This window comes from Schistocerca serialis, chromosome 2 (genome assembly GCF_023864345.2).
Source record: "Schistocerca serialis cubense isolate TAMUIC-IGC-003099 chromosome 2, iqSchSeri2.2, whole genome shotgun sequence".
Taxonomy (NCBI): Eukaryota; Metazoa; Arthropoda; class Insecta; order Orthoptera; family Acrididae; genus Schistocerca; species Schistocerca serialis.
In genome coordinates, this window is record NC_064639.1 from 862,163,637 (window position 1) to 862,184,085 (window position 20,449).

The following is a 20,449-nucleotide window of genomic DNA, read 5'->3' on the forward strand; positions in this document are numbered from 1 at the left end:
CCATCTTCGGATTCTCTGTAGACGTAGAGTCGGCAAGTCTAGGCATACCTTCATTGCTGGCACGTGCGTCAATCTGTTCGTTTCTAACTTAGTTCACGCCGAACTCTCGAGCCCGTCTCACAATCCACTTGTCTCTGGCTATGTTAATATTTTTTATCCCAACAAATTTTTGTTTCCTTTTGTATACGACCGATGTTGTTGCTGACATTCCGAAATTTGCTGAGGCAGTTGGGCAATGGCTGGAGAATGAAATTAAAAACTGTGAAGCCAATAGTGACGTCATTATCGACTCTGGTACGAATATAATTAGTACCCATCATGAAAGCTTATTTGAACAGAATGAACTTTCGGGCATAGATTACTTATGACGCGAAACAATGACAATAATGTCAAAACTGCAAATCTAAGAAATCTCAAAACAGAGTAACGAATTTTATGGCAAAAATAGATGTTCCAGGTGGGTGGAAATGCCGTTTTCCAACAAGCAAACTCGATATATTAGCGTAGCATGATTCCTCATTTACCGGGACTAAAAAGAGCTCGAATCAGGCATGAACTAAAACCTCTCGATGTATGGTCATTACTAATAACCGATGATTTTATTAACAAAGATCTTCTTCACACTAATGAAAAATTAGGAAAAATGAGGGATCTGTGTAATACAAACCACAGTGATATGAACAATGTTAATATATTGTAATGAGAGCATTTTTGAGCTTTTAGTGTACACGGCTGTCATCAAACAACGAGGATATTCGATTTGTGTATTCTGCTGATGGGACGTTACAGAAAATATTCAGAGCGGTAATGAATTATAACAGATTTCCTACTTTTTGATAGTTCTGAGATTTCACTATGCGATTGCAAGAGAAGAGACAAAAAAATGACGTTTTCTCCCCAATATCAAAGCTATTCGACTCATTCATCTACAGACGACAAGTGCTCGATGAACCTGGGAGAAAACGTTTGCATTGGTGCAATTCTTTTAGGATTCAAAAATAGGTGCAAATTCTGTGTGTCCAATAAACCTCAAAAGTGTGCTATAAAACTAATATGTCTAATTGACTCTAGGAAAGATTATATCTGTAATTTTGACAGCATGACCTGATCAGCCAAAACTTTAAAATTTAATAAGACGACTCAGCCAGTTTAAAGAATACTCTAACTACTGCTCAAAACAAACAAACGTTACAGGTGATGGGCGGTTTTCGACAACACCACTTGTGAAATTTCGTAAAGAAAATGGATAGTTTTATATTCGTGCACTATAATTCAAAACCAAGGAAACTAGAAAGGTAACATCATCAATACATGATTTTTCAAAATCAACTCCCCTTCTTTCCAAAGCTCCAAAAATAAAAGAATAGTCACAATATTGGTATCACCCAAAAACTTAGATAAGGAACTGGGAAAAGAGGAAATTACTGCTTATTGCAACAATATAATACCAAGGAAGAATTAGACATCATAGATGAAAACGCACTACATATTTTATAGCGAGACACTCAGAGGTGGTCCATGCCTTATTTTCTCAGTGTACTATACATAAGCCGGTGTGAATTCTCACATTCTCTATGGGCTTTACAAAGAAAGTTAACTGATTTGCAGGAAAATTTCATGTTGGCTACAGCGAAATATTTGGTGAAACATTATATGCAACGAAAGCTCCCTGTACATCAAGTACCGAGGGATTTGAAGTCAGGTAGTATCTGCCAGTAACGATATTTCTCTTTCATAAAAGTAGCTAATACTTTTATTCTGTATTTTTTTAAATTTTCTTTTCGGTCAAACCCTATAAAAGCAAATCAATAACAACAAAACAGGTAGCACTTGCCATCAGTAAAAGGCGAAAGTGTGTATTGTGTATTGAACTGGGCACCTAGAAACGACGGAGAGGCTTCGTTCCGCCGTAGCCCTCAGTGGTTCACAACCCCACAGCAGTCCACCAACCCAACCGCCGCCCCACACCGACCCCAGGGTTATTGTGCGGTTAGCCCCCCAATGGATCCCTCCCCCAGTGGACCGCTCTCCCGCCCCCTATCGCTCCCCCCCCCCCCCCCCCCCTGGGGAACGTCTCATACCAGACGAGTGTAACCCCAAATGTTTTCATGACAGAGTAATTATTGTGTACGCATGCGTCGAGACTGTTTGCGCAGCAGTCGCCGACGTACTGTAACTGAGGGGGAATACGGAGAACCAGCTCGCATTCGCTGAGGTGGATGGAAAACCGCCTTAAAAACCTTCCACAGGCTGGCCATCACACCAGACCATCGACACAAATCCTCAGCGCGGACTCGTGCTCGGGACCGGCACGATTTCCCACTCGGGAAGCAGCGCGTTAGACCGCCCAGCTAGCAGCGGGACCGCCAGCCGTCATGTTGGAGTGTTATAGCCTGGTTTGTGGAAATTATCGTCACCCTGACATTTAGGTTTTTATCTACTAATTGGATATTTGATATTTTTAAGTTATTATTATGTATGTTGATGATGTGTTAGAAGGTAAGAAAGCCGTGTTTAACAGTTTGTAAGTTGAATCATATTAATATTTCATTTTAATTATGACTTGGGATTTTACAAGGGCGTTTTTAATACTTTCTTACTATTTCCATTAAATGAATTCTTTCCCCATTAAAAACCACTTGTATTTTGTCATATAACTTCTAGCGTTGCTACTCTTAGAGACATTTTAAAAATGTACTGTTTATAGATTCTGTAATTATTGATCCTGAACTGTGGAAACTCATCATTTCTTCTTGTTGTTTTCGTTGCTGTTGTTTTGGTCTTTTGTCGAGAGACTTCTTTGCAGAAGCTGTCGACGCTAGGCCGCTCTGTGGGGCCTGTCGGTGCCTGTACGCTTCTACAACCGACATCCATGCGAAACTGCTTACTTTGTTCGGAGCTTCGTCTCCCTGTAGCGCATTTACCGCCTCGCCACACTTCCCTCCATTACCAAATTGATGATTCCTTGTTGCTTCAGGATGTGCCCTGTCCACCAGACCTTCTTTTAGTCAAGTTTCACCTGAACTGCCTGTCGTCCGTGTTTCACACCTGTATAACGCTACACTCCAGAGAAATACCTCGTCAACAGACTTACATTCGAAGAGCACTAATTTCTCTTTTCTGATTCGCTTTTGTTTCTATTACCAGTCTCCATTCTTCGTAGACCATAATCAGATATTTTTCTGCCTAAATGCAACACTCGTTTACAACTTTTAGTGTAGAATTTTCTGTCTAATTCTCTGATCATCGCTTAATTCGACTGCATGCCATTGCTTTTGCTTTACTTACATTCATCTCAAAACCTCTGTCTCCACCATTCAGTTACTTTTTAGAATACTTTGGCGCCTCTGACAGAATTATTGCATCAGCTGCTAACCTCAGAAGTTTTCATCACTTACCCCTGAGCTTTAATTACCAGATTTCTTCTCATTTTCTGGGCACAATCATATTATCATTGGCACAACTTAAAATTGTTTTTTCTGCCTGAACTTTAATTCCCTTCCCAAATTTCTGCTTTGTCGTCTATACAGCTTGCTCAGTGTAGACACTGAATAATATTGGGGAGAGGTTACAACTCAGTCTTACTCCCTCCTGAACTACTGCTGGTCTTTAATTTCGAGGGACTTTAAGCAAAATCTTGAAATTTCAGGAACCAAGGAAAACATTCTGGGAGTGAGTATATGGAATGTAACAGGATGGGCTTTCGAACTCGTATTTAAAGGAAATAATGGAATGTGAATTTTGCCATTATTGCAGTTGGTAAGTTTTTCAGTCACTCTGAAAAAAGTAACTGCAAAATCTTGGAATAAGGTCGTTTTCTTGAGGAAGTAATTTATTTTCACGGTGAAGTTACGGTGTTAGCAGTGTTTGAACTTGTTATTTTTTTACTAATACATTTTCACAGTAACGTAATCCAAATCAAAGCATTTTCAAAATTGTTTGAAGATCATGACTACGAACAGCACTGTTACACACATTTCATCAAACCATCAGAGACATACCTGAAATTCATGAGGAATATAATCAAGTAAACGTTATATGTCTTGCAGTTTGTTCCTATTTATAGTCACTGTTCCCATGAAAGACTTTTCAGAATTATAAGCAACATACACTTGGGGAAACAAAATGTTTTTGGCACTTTCACTTCGTCCAGCTCAATATTTGACGACATTTAACATCTCACAACACTGCTAGGAAATAACACCACTTTAATTACGAAAAGCGAAAGGTGAATCAGGTATGCGTTACAGGGGATAGGCAAAATAATGTGAACACCTGTACTTGCTTAGGAATGGTTAACTATTAAAGGGGTTAGAACCCCCTTTGCCGGTAATACAGCTGCGATTCTTCCTGGAATACTGGTATATAATGATTGTATAGTCTCCAGTGGAACGTCATGCCACTCTTCGATCAGAAGCTCTTCTAAATCCTGTAGCGATGATCGAGGCGAAAATCTGCTCCGGAGTCGGCACTCCAATATCGCCCACAAGGGTTCGATAATCTTCAAGACTGCCTGGACAGGGAAGACGCTGCAGTTCAGTTGCATGCTCCTCATACCACGATTGTACTGTCCTGGCTGTGTGAACAGGTGCATTATCGTCCTCAAATATGGCATCACTGTTGGAGAGCAACATTTGAATCGTGGGGTGCACCTGATCACCTGAAATGTTCACATAATCGTTTGCTGTAACACGGCCTTTGAGACTAATGATGGGACCAGAAGAATACCATGATATGGCTGCCACACCATCACACTTCCACCTCCAAGCTTAACTATCGGTATCAAACAATCAGGATTGTAGGCTTCTTTTGGCATTCTCCTGACGTAAATTCAGTCCAGCGTTGGATACAAGGAAAACGATGACTCGTCGGACAATATGACGTGTTTCCACTGATAAGCCATCCAGGGTTTATGCTTCTGACATCATGTTTTACGCTTCTTTGCGTTGGTTGTTGTCACTAATGGTTTCGATATAGCAGCTCGTCCATGATTATTCGCTTTATGGAGCTCTCGGCGGACAGTTTCGATAGGTATGAGGTCTCTAAGATGGCTGTTGAGCTCTGCAGTCACATTAACCGCCATAGTTTTGTGGTGTTTTGACACAATTCGTGTTAGCGTATGTGCCCGCCAGGTTAGCCGAGAGCGCTAATGAGCTGCTTCCTGGTCCCGTGTAGGCGCGCCGGACCCGGATCGAATACGCCCGGTGGCTTAACGACGACGGCCGGTGTTCCTGTCAGCCTAGATGTGGTTTTTAGGCGGTTTTCCACATCCAACTAGGTGAATACTGGGCTGGTCCCCACGTCCCGCCTCAGTTACAGGTATCGCCGACATTTGAAACACGCCCACACTATTTCATGATTTACACTAGATGCAGACAGCTGGGGTACAATGATTCTGTCCCGGGGCGTACGGGTGGTGGCAGGAATGGCATCCTGCCACCTCATCAAACCAACCATGCCAAATCCGATTGTAACCATGCCGACCCTGCGAAAACTGCGGGACAAAGGCACAAGCAAAAGAACTCGTCCTAGTGTATGACGATCTGTATCATGCAGTTTTGATTTGCGCCCACTAGTACGTTTACACTATGATGTATTTTCAAGTTTTGTGTGGGCTGACATGACTGTCGAAACAGTTGCTTTTGAAACATTCAATAAGTTGGTAGTCTTGGTCACTGAATCGCCAGCTAATCGGGCCCACAGAGTCTGCCCTCTTTGGAACTCTGTTAGGTCTTTCATTGCACGTCGACGTCAGCTTCTGAATGCAAATACGAAGTGTGCACTTCTCGTAAACAATCTGCATTGATATCTAGTCCGTACTGAACACGCACAGTCCAGCACGATACGTGCCTTATCTGCATTGTTGACCATCATACACAACCATTCCATTAGTACCACTGTTCACATTATTTTACCTATCCCATGTAGATAGAATGCGAAGACGATCGCCACTGAAAGAGCATTATTCCAGGAGTAAAGCCCTTTGAAAAATGATGTCCATGGTGTCTCTGTAACAAAGTCGGAGAAACACATGTACAGTATGTGGAATAAAGCTCATTTCATGCAGAAAGATGTATCTACGTATATAGAACTTGGTACCGCTCTTCAATTGTTTCGTCAATATTGGAACAATGCCCTTTCAAAAATGACTGTAGTGGATGTATTATGGGCGTATAGTTGAAATAGAATCCCAACCCCTGTAGATGTTCCACTGCAGTTTCACCGCTCACGCGCACGCGTTTCACTCGGAGTGGCCAGTGTGAGACTACGGTAGGTACCTCTGGTTTTTCAGCCTGGGGCTGTCTGTGGGCGCCATATACGTGCGCAGGTACTTCAACAAGGCGGCCAAGGAGGCGGCGCTCGAGATGGTGGGCGACATCCGCCGCGAGTTCCTCCGCACCCTGCGCCAGCTGGACTGGATGGACGAGGGCACCAGGTACTGTGCGCCGCGCCTGCCGCCGCCGCTCTGACGCCCGGGTGCCTTTACTGATGTTCCACCAGGAAACAGCCGCTCTGACGGAAATGGAAAGCACCACTCTGCGAAGAGCCGTGATGCGCCCAGATAAAGCCCGGTTTACACCGGAGCGAATGGAAGCGGGCACAAGGAACGAGGGACCTCAGACAATACGCAGCTTGTCAGTGTTCGCTGGCATTCGCTTGCATCTGTGAAAAAGCGTTTACACTGGTGCGAGTGAAAGAGAAGAACAGGTAACGTAACTTATGAACGCAACGTTACAACTTTTAGGCGCTCATAAGCGGCACGCAGAATACAGCACTGTATAGTTAGGGAGGCGAGGCACATCTTGGATGTTCGGAGGAGATTATTTTGCATGATCTGCGCATTGTCTTTGATGAAGTGAGAAAGTTCTGTAGGAAAAAAAAATTAGGTTTCTGAATTCACATCCAAGTGTGAAATGCGTAGGGCTGGCGGACGTCACATGGAGTAGAAGCTCCAGATTTGCCTAGCTTTATTGTTATTTTTGATACTGTCCGCTCCGATAGCTGAGTGGTCAGCGTGACGCACTGCCGTCCTACGGGCCCGGGTTCGATTCCCGGCTGAGTCGGGGATTTTTCTCCGCTCAGCGACTGGGTGTTGTGTGGTCTTCATCACCATTTGTTCCCCATCCGGCGCGCAGGTCGCCCAATGTGACGTCAAATGTAATATGACCTTCACCAAGTCGGCCGGACCTGCCCCGTAAAGGACCTCACGGCCAATGACGCCAAACGCTAATTTCCATTTCCATTATTGATACTTTACGATGACTTCGCAGTACAGCGAAGAAGGAAATTTTAAGAGGAATTTAATTACCGATGACCAACATTAACACTCAGGTAGTTTGAAACTGGAGACATTTACGCTAGTGACTGTTTCGCATTTCAATAGTTGCTGTATTTCAGATAACTTCTCAGGTCTCCAGTGACACACGTGAAGCACTGAAACGTGAAATATACATACGAGCCGTCACACAGGCTACTTGATAAAATATTCCGTATACTTCTTTAGAGGGCAGATACCGTGATTCCAGAAAAAAGGTCTTGTATTCTTCATCAAAAAATCTCCTTAACAGGGATAAATCGACGACGTAATTACAGCTATCATGAACATATGCAACGGGACTGATTGATACTCATATTTTCAATTGTAATCAACCTAGTAGGTACAAATTCGTACTTGTTTCCTTTGAAGCAAATACACAAAAAAATGCAACAAGAAGGAATTATCCATATTAGAAATCCATAGATCTGATCTGCATGAACAAACAAATGATTACAACTTAAGAAAAATTGGATGATTCAAGAGAAAGAGCTTCACAAACAGAGCAAGTCATTTGCGGGTTGGTCCACACCGTGACCTTATGTAAGCAGTTGTTTGGCTTGATTTTTATTGAGATAGTTGTTCGCTGTTCTCTTGAGATACATCGTACCAAATTTTGTCCAATTGGCGCGCTAGATCGTCAAAATCCCGAGTTGGTTTGAGGGCGCTGCCCATAGTGTTCCAACGTTCTCAACTGGGGAGAGGTCCAGCAGACTTGCTGACCCAGATAGGATGTGGCAAGTACGATGACAAGTAGCACAAACTCCCGCCGTGTGTGGGTGGGCATTCTATTGATGAAATGAAAGACTGGGATGTCTTGCCATGAAGGGTAACAAAACGTACAGCTTTGCCGTGAAGGTGCCACGGATGAGAACCAGCGCGGTCCGCTATGAAAAGCAATGGTATAACTCCAGCGTAATGGGTATAGTGAGACAGCAACTCATTTTTAAATTGTGACTCGTTAGCGAACGTTAGTTGGAACTATAGGCATATGCATACACTTTGTTTACTGCTATTTTGACGAACATTTTATTTGGTAAACACTGGTTGGTTTGCCGGCCAGAGTGGCCGAGCGGTTCTAGGCGCTACAGTCTGGAACCGCGCGACCGCTACGGTCGCAGGTTCGAATCGTGCCTCCGGCATGGATGTGTGTGATGTCCTTAGGTTAGCTAGGTTTAAGTAGTTCTAAGTTCTAGGGGACTGATGACCTTAGAAGTTAAGTCCCGTTGTCCTCAGAGCCATTTGAAGCACTGGTTGGTTTGAGAATAGGCATAGCTCGAAACCAGTCGATGACTAAATCAACATCAACATCCATTTTAGTTCTAACTCTGCCTGTCTCTTCTTGCATAAGGAAAGGAAATGATACTCCATACCATCCCTTCTGGTTGTTGGCCATATAGCGGGCACCACTCACGTTGGTATCCCACTGCCGTGTGGAGTTCTTTCAGACACGTCTTCGGCCTCAAATCTCATTGACTGAAACAGAATTATCTTCAGTGTTGAGTACCACTTCGAAATGAGACCCAATGATCTGCTAAGTCATGTGTAGAGACACCCCAGACAGCAATGGGATTACAACCTGCTGTTACCCGACATAAGACCTGACAGCAAGGAGTGATGGTCTGGATCACCATTTCCTTTCACAGAAGGACTCCTTTGGCTGTCACCCTTGGACCCCTTACAGTACAGTGATACGTTGACGATAGTTTTCACCTCTTTTTGTTGCCCTTAATGGCAAGCCATCCTGGGCTTACACTGCAGCAAGATAATACTCGCCCGCACACGGATAGAGTTTCCACTTTTTGTCCTTGTGCTTGCCAATCCCAGCCTTGGCCACAAAGGTCTCCAGATCTCTCCCCAGTTGAGAACGTTTGGAGGTTTACGGACAGGTCCCTTCAGCCAGCTCTGGAGTTTGACCACCTAAAGCACCAATTGGATAAAATTTGTCGCGATATTCCTCAGGAGGACATCCAACAATTCTGTCAGTCAGTGCCAAACAGAATAAATGCTTGAATGAAGGCCAGAGGTGAGTCAACCCGTTATTGACTTGCTCAATTTGTAAATCTTTTTCTCTCAATAAATTTTTCTGATATTGTAATAATTTGTTTGTCTTCTCGTGTACACCACATCTACCGATTTCCGTCCCGTTCGAATAATTCCTCCGTGGTGCGTTTTTTTATAATTTTCATTTGCTGCTACTAACACTTCGTGTGCATCAGGAGGCCAACAGCAAATGAGTGCCCAGTAGATGCAGAGATCAACCTTATATGGGAAGTACGTATTACAAAAACGAACACCTATATGTTTTCGTAAGAGCTCTGATTTCCCTTATTTTGTTATGACGATCATTTCTCCCTATGTAGGTCGACGCCAACAAAACATTTTCACTTTCGAAGAAGAAAGTTGGTGATTGAAATTTCGTCAGAAGATTCCGCGCAACGAAAAATGCCTTTCTTTTAATGGTGTTCATCCCAAACCCTGCATCATGTCCGTCACAATCTCTATCCTATTTCGCGATAATACAAAAATTGCTGTTCTGCTTTGAACTGCCTCTGTTAATACTATCTGGTAAGGATCCCAGACCGCGCAGCAGTACTCCAAAAGAGGACGGACAAGCGTAGCCGACCCATGTGGCCGAGCGGTTCTAGGCGCGTCAGTCTGGAACCGCGCAACCGCTACGGTCGCAGGTTCGAATCCTGCCTGGGGCATGGATGAATCTGATGTCCTTAGGTTAGTTAGGTTTAAGTAGTTCTAAGTTCTAGGGGACTGATGTTAAGTCCCATAGTACTCAGAGTCATTTTTGACAAGCGTAGCGTACGCAGTCTCTTCAGTAGACCTGTTGTAACGGCTAAGAGTTCTGCCAATAAAACGCATTCTTTGGTTAGCCTTCCCCACAACATATTCTGTATGTCCCTTCCAATTTAACTTGTTCTTAATTGTAATTCATAGATATTTAGTTGGATTTACGGCCTTTACATTAGACTGATTTATCGTGTAACCTAAGTTTAACGGATTCTTTTAGCACTCATGTGGATGACCGCACAGTTTTCATTATTTAGGATCAATTGCCAATTTACGTACTGTTCAGATATCTTTTGTAAATCGTTTTCCAATTTGTTTTGATCTTATGATGAGTTTACGAGACGATAAACGACAGCATTATCTGCAATATACCTAAGACAGCTGCTCAAATTGGCTCCTAAATCGCTTACATAGATAAGGAACAGTGACATCTCTGACAGAAAATTACGAATCCAGTCATATAACTAAGAAGATATCAAGTCGGAAAAAGGATCCAGTTGTTATTTTAATCTGGTTACCAAGATCACTAACTCAAAGAACTGTCTGATTCAGTTTCGCGACAAGATAAACTACTTCTAACAGCAACAAACACACCACCGCCAACTGTGTTTGCCTATCCCTTCGGAACACCACAACGTTTTTCGAAAAGATCTCGGCTGAACTTATCTCCGGCTTTAGCCAGTTTTCAATGCTTATAACGATTTGAGCGTGAGTGCTTTCTATTAGCGGTTGGAGCTAAGGTACGTTCCCAACACAACTGCGACAATTTAGACCTGTTATACCGATGGTTCCTGTAAGAACGTTCTTCCTATGTTGGACCAGCATCCTTCGAGACTGAAGTCCGTTTAGTATTTCACCGAGACGCTCGAACCTAAAAAAGCCGGTTAGTCCATGCCACCCAGCCCCTGCTACCAATGTAGCCATCTCCAGCGTGCAGTGTACTCCTAACCTACTTAGCAGAACCCAAACACTACCACTCCGTGACGAATGGCGAGGAATCTGCAGGCTACACAGTCGCTGAACCACGTGAGCCTCTGATTCGGACCGTCCACTCGTCTCTGTACCAAATGTCCGCATTCGTTCCTGTAGACAATCTTGCAAATTGTGAGCTCTGCTTTCATCTGGATAGGCGAGACTGGCAGCATTTACCAGTTTTGTTTGCTGGTTGAAACCAGAGAGGATCTCTTCCAATGCAAAGTAACACACATCATTGGTACCGATGTGAGCTACCACCTGCAGCTGGTTGCACCCTGTGCTGTTCATGACATCCGGAAGGACCCTTTCCACGTCCGGTATGCATATGGAGAGCACATTGGATTTCATCCCCTACTAGGCAACCATGTCCCTAAATGGGCCTCATAACATGCCTAACATTGAAGCTCCCAACAACCAATAATCCCACCCTCTGTGATTGCCCAGATGTTGCAAGCTGAGAGATACCCTCTGGACAAGCGACTGCATATGGCTGAATGACAGTGTTAGCCACGGACAGCACCTGGAACCTGTTTGTCAGACTAACAGGGGGTGCCTTACGTGCGACCCCCTGGGAGCTCTTTCACCCCCAGCCACGCCCCAAGGCGACCTATCCTTGACTCCTTGACTACGGATGAGTGACCAATCTCAGTGCGAGGAGCCACTGAGCCGCGTACCAGTGCTTACCGATTGGCGGACTCAGACTTGCTGGATGTCATTGGATCTGCAAAACCAGCTTACAATAGTGGTGCCCACCCACTGAAGCTTCAAGCTGTGTAACGGAAGCCATCACAGCCTGGAGCTGACAGTGAAGTGCTACCATCTCGGCTGGCATCCGTATGCAGCCATAATAGTCCCTATCCATACTAAAGACTGTGGAAAACTAAACTACAGAGACAAACAAGGATAATCGACACACGCTATGGAACTCTACTGTGGACACCAACTGTGTCCAATAAATTAGATTAACATACAGAGATTCAAAAATTGAACTACCAAAGCACACATGTGACACTAAATAATTCACTCCTGATCTGAAACTTCTAATATGTCACAAAATCGGTCTGCTTTTCGACGCAAACAAGAAAGCGAGAACTGCGACTGTTAAATACTAAATTAATACGCAAAAACTCAAGAAAGTAAACTACCAAAGCACACAGATGAAAGTATGCTATTTGCTTCTGGTTAGGAGTTCACAAAATGTTACACTACTGGCCATTAAAATTGCTAGACAACGAAGATAACATGCTACAGACGCGAAATTTAACCGGCAGGAAGAAGATGCTGTGACATACAAATGATTAACTTTTCAGAACATTCACACAAGGTTGGCACATGTGGCGACACCTACAACGTGCTGACATGACGAACTTTTCCAACCGATTTCTCATACACAAACAGCGGTTGACCAGCGTTGCCTGCTGAAACGTTGTTGTGATGCCTCGTGTAAGGAGGAGAAATGCGTACCATCACGTTTCCGACTTTGATAAAGGTCTGATTGTAGCCTATCGCGATTGTGGTTTATCGTATCGCGACATTGCTGCTCGCGTTGGTCGAGATCCAATGACTGTTAGCAGAATATGGAATCGATGGGTTCAGGAGGGTAATACGGAATGCCGTTCTGGATCCCAACGGCCTCGTATCACTAGCAGTCGAGATGACGGGCATCTTATCAACATGGCTGTATTGGATCGTGAAGCTACGTCTCGATCCCTGAGTCAACGGATAGGGACGTTTGCAAGACAACAACCACCTGCACAAACAGTTCGACGACGTTTGCAACAGCATGGACTATCAGCTCGGAGACCATGGCTGCGGTTACCCTTGACGCTGCATCACAGACAGGAGTGCCTACGATGGTGTACTCAACGACGAACCTGGGTGCACGAATGGCAAGACGTCATTTTTTCGGATGAATCCAGATTCTGTTTACAGCATCATGATGGTCGCATCCGCCTTTGGCGACATCGTGGTGACCGCTCATTGGAAGCGTGTATTCGTCATCGCCATACTGGCGTATCACCCGGCGTGATGGTATGGGGTGCCATTGGTTACACGTCTCAGTCACCTCTTGTTCGCATTGACGGCACTTTGAACAGTGGACGTTACATTTCAGATGTGGCTCTACCCTTCATTCGAGCCCTGCGAAACTCTACATTTGAGCAGGATAATGCGTGACCGAATGTTGCAGGTCCTGTATGGGCCTTTCTGGATACACAAAATGTTCGACCGGTGCCCTGGCCAGCACATTCTCCAGATCTCTCACCAATTGAAAACGTCTGGTCAATGGTGACCGAGCAACTGGCTCGTCACAATACACCAGTCACTACTCTTGATGAACTGTGGTATCGTGTTGAAGCTGCATGGGCAGCTGTACTTGTACACTCCATCCGAGCTCTGACTCAATTCCCAGGCGTATCAAGGCCGTTATTTGTTCTGGGTACTGATTTCTGAGGATATATGCACCCAAATTACGTGAAAATGTAATCACATGTCAGTTCTAGTATAATATATTTGTCAAATAAAAACCCGTTTATCATCTGCATTTCTTCTTGGTGTAGCAATTTTAATGGCCAGTAGTTTACAAAATCGGTTACTTTCCTGTCGCTGGCTGTGTCTCGGCCAGCTGCTGCCGAGTGGGCTAGGACCCGGTCTGGGTATATATCTGATGAAAATTGAGTTCTTTGAACGAGTGTATCATAGCAACAATTTATTATTTCTAAAAGCACACACAAAAAATGTACTGGTTCAAGCTGGTGTTACAGTTCTAAATAAAGTTCTTAACCTTTTTCTGTAGGCGACGAGTGTGGCGATTTAGTGTGACGGCTAGACAAACTATGCATTAGCAGATAGAGAGACAGTGTGAGGCTTAGGGCCTTACACCGTTCTTCCTGAGATCGGGCATAACAGATTTGAATAGACTTGCAGTATGAGTCACTGGCAGGACGGGATGCCCGAGTGTACGTAGTTCCTATGTGATCTGGTAGATATCACTAGCTGTTTGTGTAATTTTCTAATTGTTTGCTACTTACTATTATAATTGTGCTTAGTTATCAGAGTGAGTGAAGGTGTGACTATGAAATAATGTTTTATGTACATTTTATGCTACACATTGAATTAACTGGTCTCTTGAGGAATGTTCGAGAATGACATGTGTGTCTGTCATTGGTACCGGAGAAACTTATAAACTACAAGGTGTACAACTTTTCTTCCGATGTTTGCCGATAGCTGGCTACAACGGTAAGTAGCGGTTGAAAGAAACAGATCGCTGACGTCAGGCAGTTAGCTTGGACCTCGTTCAACATAACCTCATTCAAACATTAATCGATGTGCCGGCCGGGGTGGCCGAGCGGTTCTAGGCGCTACAGTCTGGTACCGCGTGACCACTGCGGTCGCGGGTTCGAATCCTGCCTCGGGCATGGATGTGTGTGATGTCCTAATATTAGTAAGGTTTAAGTAGTTCTAAGTTCTAGGGGACTGATAACCTCAGAAGTTAAGTCCCATAGTGCTCAGAGCCATTTGAACAATTTTTTTTAATCGATGTGTGTCTGCATCATAAAGCTGTTCTTGATTCAAAATGTCAGTTTACGAGCTTAATTCTCGTCATTTGCGGGAGTAGTTACTGTTTCAGTATGAAGAAAACAACGGCTGAGTCTCATCGAATGCTCTCAGGTACATATGGCAAGGACGCTATTAGTGAAAGAACGTGTCGTGAATGGTTTCAACGCTTCTTTAACATCTTAGACCGGCATAGTGGTGGAAGAGAGAATGTTTCCGAAGATGCAGAATTGGAGACATTGCTGAGTGAACACTCTCGTGAAACTCAAGAAGAATTGGTACGATTAATGAGAGTGACACAGCAAGCCATTTCAAAATGTCTCAAGGCTATGGGCATGATTCAGAAAGAAGGACAGTGGGTCCCGTGTGAGCTGAAACCAAGAGACAATGCACGACGTTTGTGTGTTTGTGAACAGTTGCTTCAGAGGCAAAAACAGAAGGGACTTCTGCATCACATTGTGATTGGGGACGAAAACTGGGTTCATTACGATAACTCTAAACGCAGAAAATCATGGGGATACCCCGGCCATGCTTCCACGTCGATGGCCAAACCGAATATTCACGGCTCCAAGTTCATGCTCTGCATTTTGTGGGACGAACTCGGTGTCGTGTACATGAGGTGTTAAAACCAAGCGAAAAAATCACAGGTGCTCGTTATCGAACGCAATTAATGCGTTTGAGCAGAGCATTAAAACACAAAGGGCCACAATACAGCGAGTGGCACGATAAAGTGATTTCGCAGGACGACAACGCTCGACCCCATGTTGCAAAAGAGGTCAAAACGTACTTGGAAACGTTAAAATGGGAAGTCCTACGCCACCCGCCGTATTCTCCAGACGTTGCTCCCTCTGACTATCACCTGTTTAGATCAATGGCGCGTGGCCTGGCAGACCAACACTTCCGATCTCATGAAGAAGTCACAACTTCGATCGATTCGTGGATCGCTTCCAAAGATGAACAATGTTTTCGACGCGGGATTCGTACACTGCCCGAAAGATTGGAGAAAGTAGTGACCAGCGATGGAAAATACTTTGAATGATACATGTGAAACCAATTTGTTTCATTAAAGCCTCAAATGTTGGGGAAAAATGGTGGAAGCAAAGTTGTACACCTTGTATTTCGTCAGTTTATGGTACTGAGGAAATGAGATTAAAATTTCGGTAAAATAGTTTTGTTAAGAGGGAGTTAATTTCATATTTGTGGGTTTCAAAATTTATTTGATTTAATTTACTGACTTTCTGATTCAGTGACAAATTTTGAATGGTTCTGTACACACTATGAGACCAAAAGTATCCAGAGACCCCCAAAACCACACGCTTTTCATATTAGGTGCATTTTGCTGCCACCTACTGCCATATAATCCATATCAGCGACCTCAGTAGTCATTAGACATCGTGAGAGATCAGAATGGGGCGATCCGCGGAAGTCACGGACTTCGAACGTGGTCAGGTGATTGGGTGTCACTTGTCTCGATTGTCTGTATGCGTGATTTCCACACTCCTAAACATCCCTAGGTCCACTGTTTCCGATGTGGTAGTGAAGTGAAAACGTGAAGGGACACGAACAGCACAAAAGCTTACACGCCCACTTCGTCTGTTGACTGACAGAGACCACCGACAGTTCAAGAGGGGCGTAATGTGTAATAGGCAGACATCTATCCAGACACAGGAATTCCAAACTGCATCAGGATCCACTGAAAGTGGTATGACAGTTAGGCAGGAGGTAAGAAAACCTGTATTTCATGGTCGAGCGGCTGCTCATAAGCCACACATCAAGCCGGTAAATGCCAAATGACGCCTCGCTTGGTGTAAGGGGCGTAAAGGTTGGACGATTGAACAGTGGAAAAACACTGTGTTGAGTGACGAATCATGGTACACAATGTGGCGATCCGATGGTAGGATGTGGGTATGGCGAATGCCAGGTGAACGTCATGTGCCAACGCGTGTAGTGGCAACAGTAAAATTCGGAGGCGGTGCTGTTGTGGTGTGGTCGTGTTTTTCATGGAGGGGACTTGCTGTTTTGCGTGGCACTATCACAGAACAAGCCTACATTGATTTTTTAAGCATCTTCTTGCTTTTCACCGTTGAAGAGTAATTCGGGGATGGCGAGTGCACCTTTCAGCACGATCGAGCACCTGTTCATAGTGCACGGCTTGTGGCCGAGTGGTTACATGACATTACCATCCCTGTAATGTACTGGCCTGCAGAGAGTCCTGACCTGAATCCTGTAGAACACCTTTGGAACGTTTTCGAACGCCGAGTTCGTGCCAGGCCTCACCGACCGACATCGATACCACTCCTCAGTGCAGCGCTCCGTGAAGAATGAGCTGCCATTCCCCAAGAAACCTTCCAGCATCTGATTGAACGTGTGCCTGCGAGAGTGGAAGCTGTTATCAAGGCTAACGGTGGGCGAACACCATACTGAATTCCTTCGTTACCGATGGAGGGCGCCACGAACTTGTAAGTCTTTTTCAGCGAGATGTGCGGATACTTTTGATTACATATTGTATTTGCGCAGGATTCACCGGGTTTGATGCTGCTTTCCGATTGGCTGTGATGTTTTGCTGGCAATCAGAAATTAGCATACTCTCTCGTATTTTGTGTAGAGAGATAAGGAGAGTTAGGGCTTGGATGTCGCGATCAGTCCTATTGCTCGGTGGTCCAATAAAAATTATTACTATTGTAATATTTCGGTTCCAAAACGTTTGAGAAGTGCCACAAGGTGTGAAAGAAGAGTTCGATTTAATACATTTCTGCTGACATTTTTAATCACGAAACTGTGCGTTGCATGTTGGTTACTAGCGAAAGTGAACATTTTGTTACGTAAGACTGATTATGTTTTTTTTTTGTCCGAAATGTACCCGCCTTCGGCGATCTCTACTTGTTTTTTTATATTTAGGAAAGGGCAAGTTTTTCACGGCTTTGTTTAAAAAAACATTCAGAAGGGACTGGGCTCTCACTTTGGGGTCCTTTGTTCTTCTGTAATTTTTTCATATTTTATTTTCTAGGGAAATTTTGGCGCTTAATTTCTTGAAGTTTCTTGTTCTGGTTGATGGTCTTGGTAGTGAAGTTAATTGTCTATTTCAGTTATTTTGTTCGTAATTATCCTGGAACTATTGATTTGGGTACTTTGTACGTGTGCCATGGTTGGGGTACTATTGTTGCGACGGTTCTGAGTTTGGGGGGTATATTTTCGGCATGTGTCAAATTTTTGGAATTTTTTTGTGCGTAATCTTGAAATTTTTCTGCAATTGTCTTCTCTTGTAACTGTTCGTGCATTTCTGCTACCCTCGTCCAGCGAGGTACCGCGAGGGACCACCTCAGGCATGTATTTTGAAGTATCTGCAGCTGTTAAATGTTAGTTCTGCATGTAGTGCCCCATGCTGCCGCTCCATATAGTATTGCTGGCTGGATCGTGGATTTGTATAATTGGAGTTTTGTTTTAGTGTTTAACTCTTTGCTTTTGAAAAACGGAATTAGCGTATTCATCATTTTCTGTGCGGCTCTTTTTCTTTCTGTGGTGTTATCTTTGAACGTTAGAGATTTGTCCAAATGTATTCCCAAATATTTTGTTTACGACCTCCACGATTTGGGTTGATCTGCGACCTGTAATTGCGTTCTCAGTCTCGGTAATATCTTCTTCGTAAAAAATACTGCTGCTGTTGTAGTGGCGTTAAAACTAATCTTGTTCTGATGTGCCCATTCTTTCATGATATCGATTTGTCGTTGTGCTCTTGTTGTGATTAGGTCGATATTTCGTCCGGATGTCAAGAAGGCTGCGTCTTCTGCACAGAGGCTTAGGGTTACGTGTGGTAAAGTAGGTAGATCGTTGATGTAGAGATTGAATAGTATAGGTGATAGGACCGATCCTTGCGGGATTCCGGCTACGGGTATTTTGGTAGTTGATCTCTTCCCTTGTATTGTAACGAAGAATCGTCTATTTTGTAAAAAACCGTCAATCATTTTTATGTAACAATCTGGAATCGGTGTTGTTTGGTGAAGTCTAGCTATTGTATTTTCCTTCCATACTTTGTAGTATGTTTTGGAAATGTCGAAGAAGACGTCTGTTGTGTATATGCTGAGGTTGAAATTGTGCTGGATGTATTCTGTGATGCGGATTAGCTGTAGCTCTGATGATAATGTTGAAGGAAAACCGAATTGTTGTGGGCGCATTATATTGTGTTCAATGAGGTATAGTTGTAGGCGTTTTAAGATGATTCTTTCAGGTACTTTGCCAAGTGTTGGAAGTAAACTTATCGGTCTGTGATTTATTGCTTCCGCAGGGTTTTTGCCCGTTTTTGGGATCGGTACTATTTTCGCGGTTTTCCAATTGTCTTGAAAGTATTCCAGTAGTAGACAGCTGTTAATTATTCCTGTTAGTAGAACTATTGCTTTACGTGGTAGATGTTTTAAATGAGTATTAGATATTTGATCGGTGCCTGGTGCTGTATTTTTTGTTTTCGATATTAGATTCTTTATTTCTGCTGGTGTAGTGAGTAGAGGTCTTTCTGTTGACGGTGTATTTCGAAACTGTTGTAAGACGTGTTGGATTCTGTCGGCTTCGTTGTCTCTATTGTGTGGGTTTTCTTGTTCATTATGTGGTAGGGACATTTGTATATTGTACCCGTCGGCAAATAATTGAGCTTTTGCTAGCGCGTCAAATATTAATCCGCCGGGTCCGTTGATAGCTGTGTGTGTTTGTATTTGGAAATCTGCCATTTTGTCTTCCCATAATTGTTGCCGCCATTCTATTACTCGTCGGTGTAGTTCTCTTGAAAGTCTTTTCATTTCTTGTTTGTCACGAGGATTATGAAATTGTTGCCAGCGTCTTCTGTATCTGTTCCGTTGTATTTTAAGTTCTTCTAGTAGTGGTGGGATGGTGTCGTGGTATAGTTCCGGATTTGTATTGTGGATGCTCTTTTTGCCACTGTTTTAATTTTCCTGGTGAGAACTTCTATTGCAATGTTGATACTGTTTTTGTTGTCTCAGTTCATTGTCGGAGCGATGTTGTCTGTTAAATATCTGCTGTTTGGTCCCAGTTGATTTGTATTTGTTGTGGAAGTGATATTTGTAGAGCTGCTCGTTGGATGAGGCCAAGGACAAGTTGATGATCGGATGACAGGTCATTGATGGTTCGTAGCTGTGAATTGAGATTTATATTCTTGGTTAGTACAATGTCAAGGACATCTGAAGTTTGATTTTGAACATTCGGAATTCTTGTAGGCTGGTGTGGAACGTGGACTGTACATTCTAGTTCGGCTTGTGCGTCATATAACTGTCCTTTTCTGTTCGTCTTGATAAAGTTCCAGGATTCATGTTTCGCGTTAAAGTCTCCTAACTTTAGAATCTTAGGGAAACGGTGAAAAATGTAGTGAGGTGTTCTTTAATTAGTTGTTTATTCGGACTGATGTAAGCTGCGATTATTGCTTTATTTTCTATGGCGTTGTGAACGGTGACGGCGGTTGCTTGTAGTGACTGAAGTGGTGGAAGTGTTTCAATATGGTGTGTGATGTTTGTTTTTATGGCAATAGCGGTTCAGCCACCTCCTCTTCTATCTTGTCGGTCTGTTCTAGACGTGCGCCTATTGCCGAGTATGAGAATCGTCGTCGGAGCAAATTGCGTCTTTGTTACTGCTATTATAGCTAAGATTTAAATACTGTTCTTTTAAATTTTAATTTGTGATATATTGCAACAGAACATCACCGGTTTTTGGCAGTCTAGCAGTGTTGGTCATGAAACTCACTTAAGACTTTCTGTGAAATATAACTAACAATTTCCATAAACTGGCTGCGAGAATGAATTA

The 20,449-nt window shown here is 43.5% G+C and overlaps 1 protein-coding gene across 1 annotated transcript in view; it reads left to right on the forward strand.

The window, feature by feature from the left end:
- Positions 1 to 20,449, forward strand: part of LOC126458165 (neprilysin-2-like) — a 206,197-nt gene that overhangs the window by 107,604 nt on the left and 78,144 nt on the right. Inside the window, exon 9 of the mRNA XM_050095033.1 lies at positions 6,293 to 6,436. Coding sequence (XP_049950990.1) covers positions 6,293 to 6,436 — 144 coding nt within the window. The remainder of the gene's footprint in view (positions 1 to 6,292; positions 6,437 to 20,449) is intronic.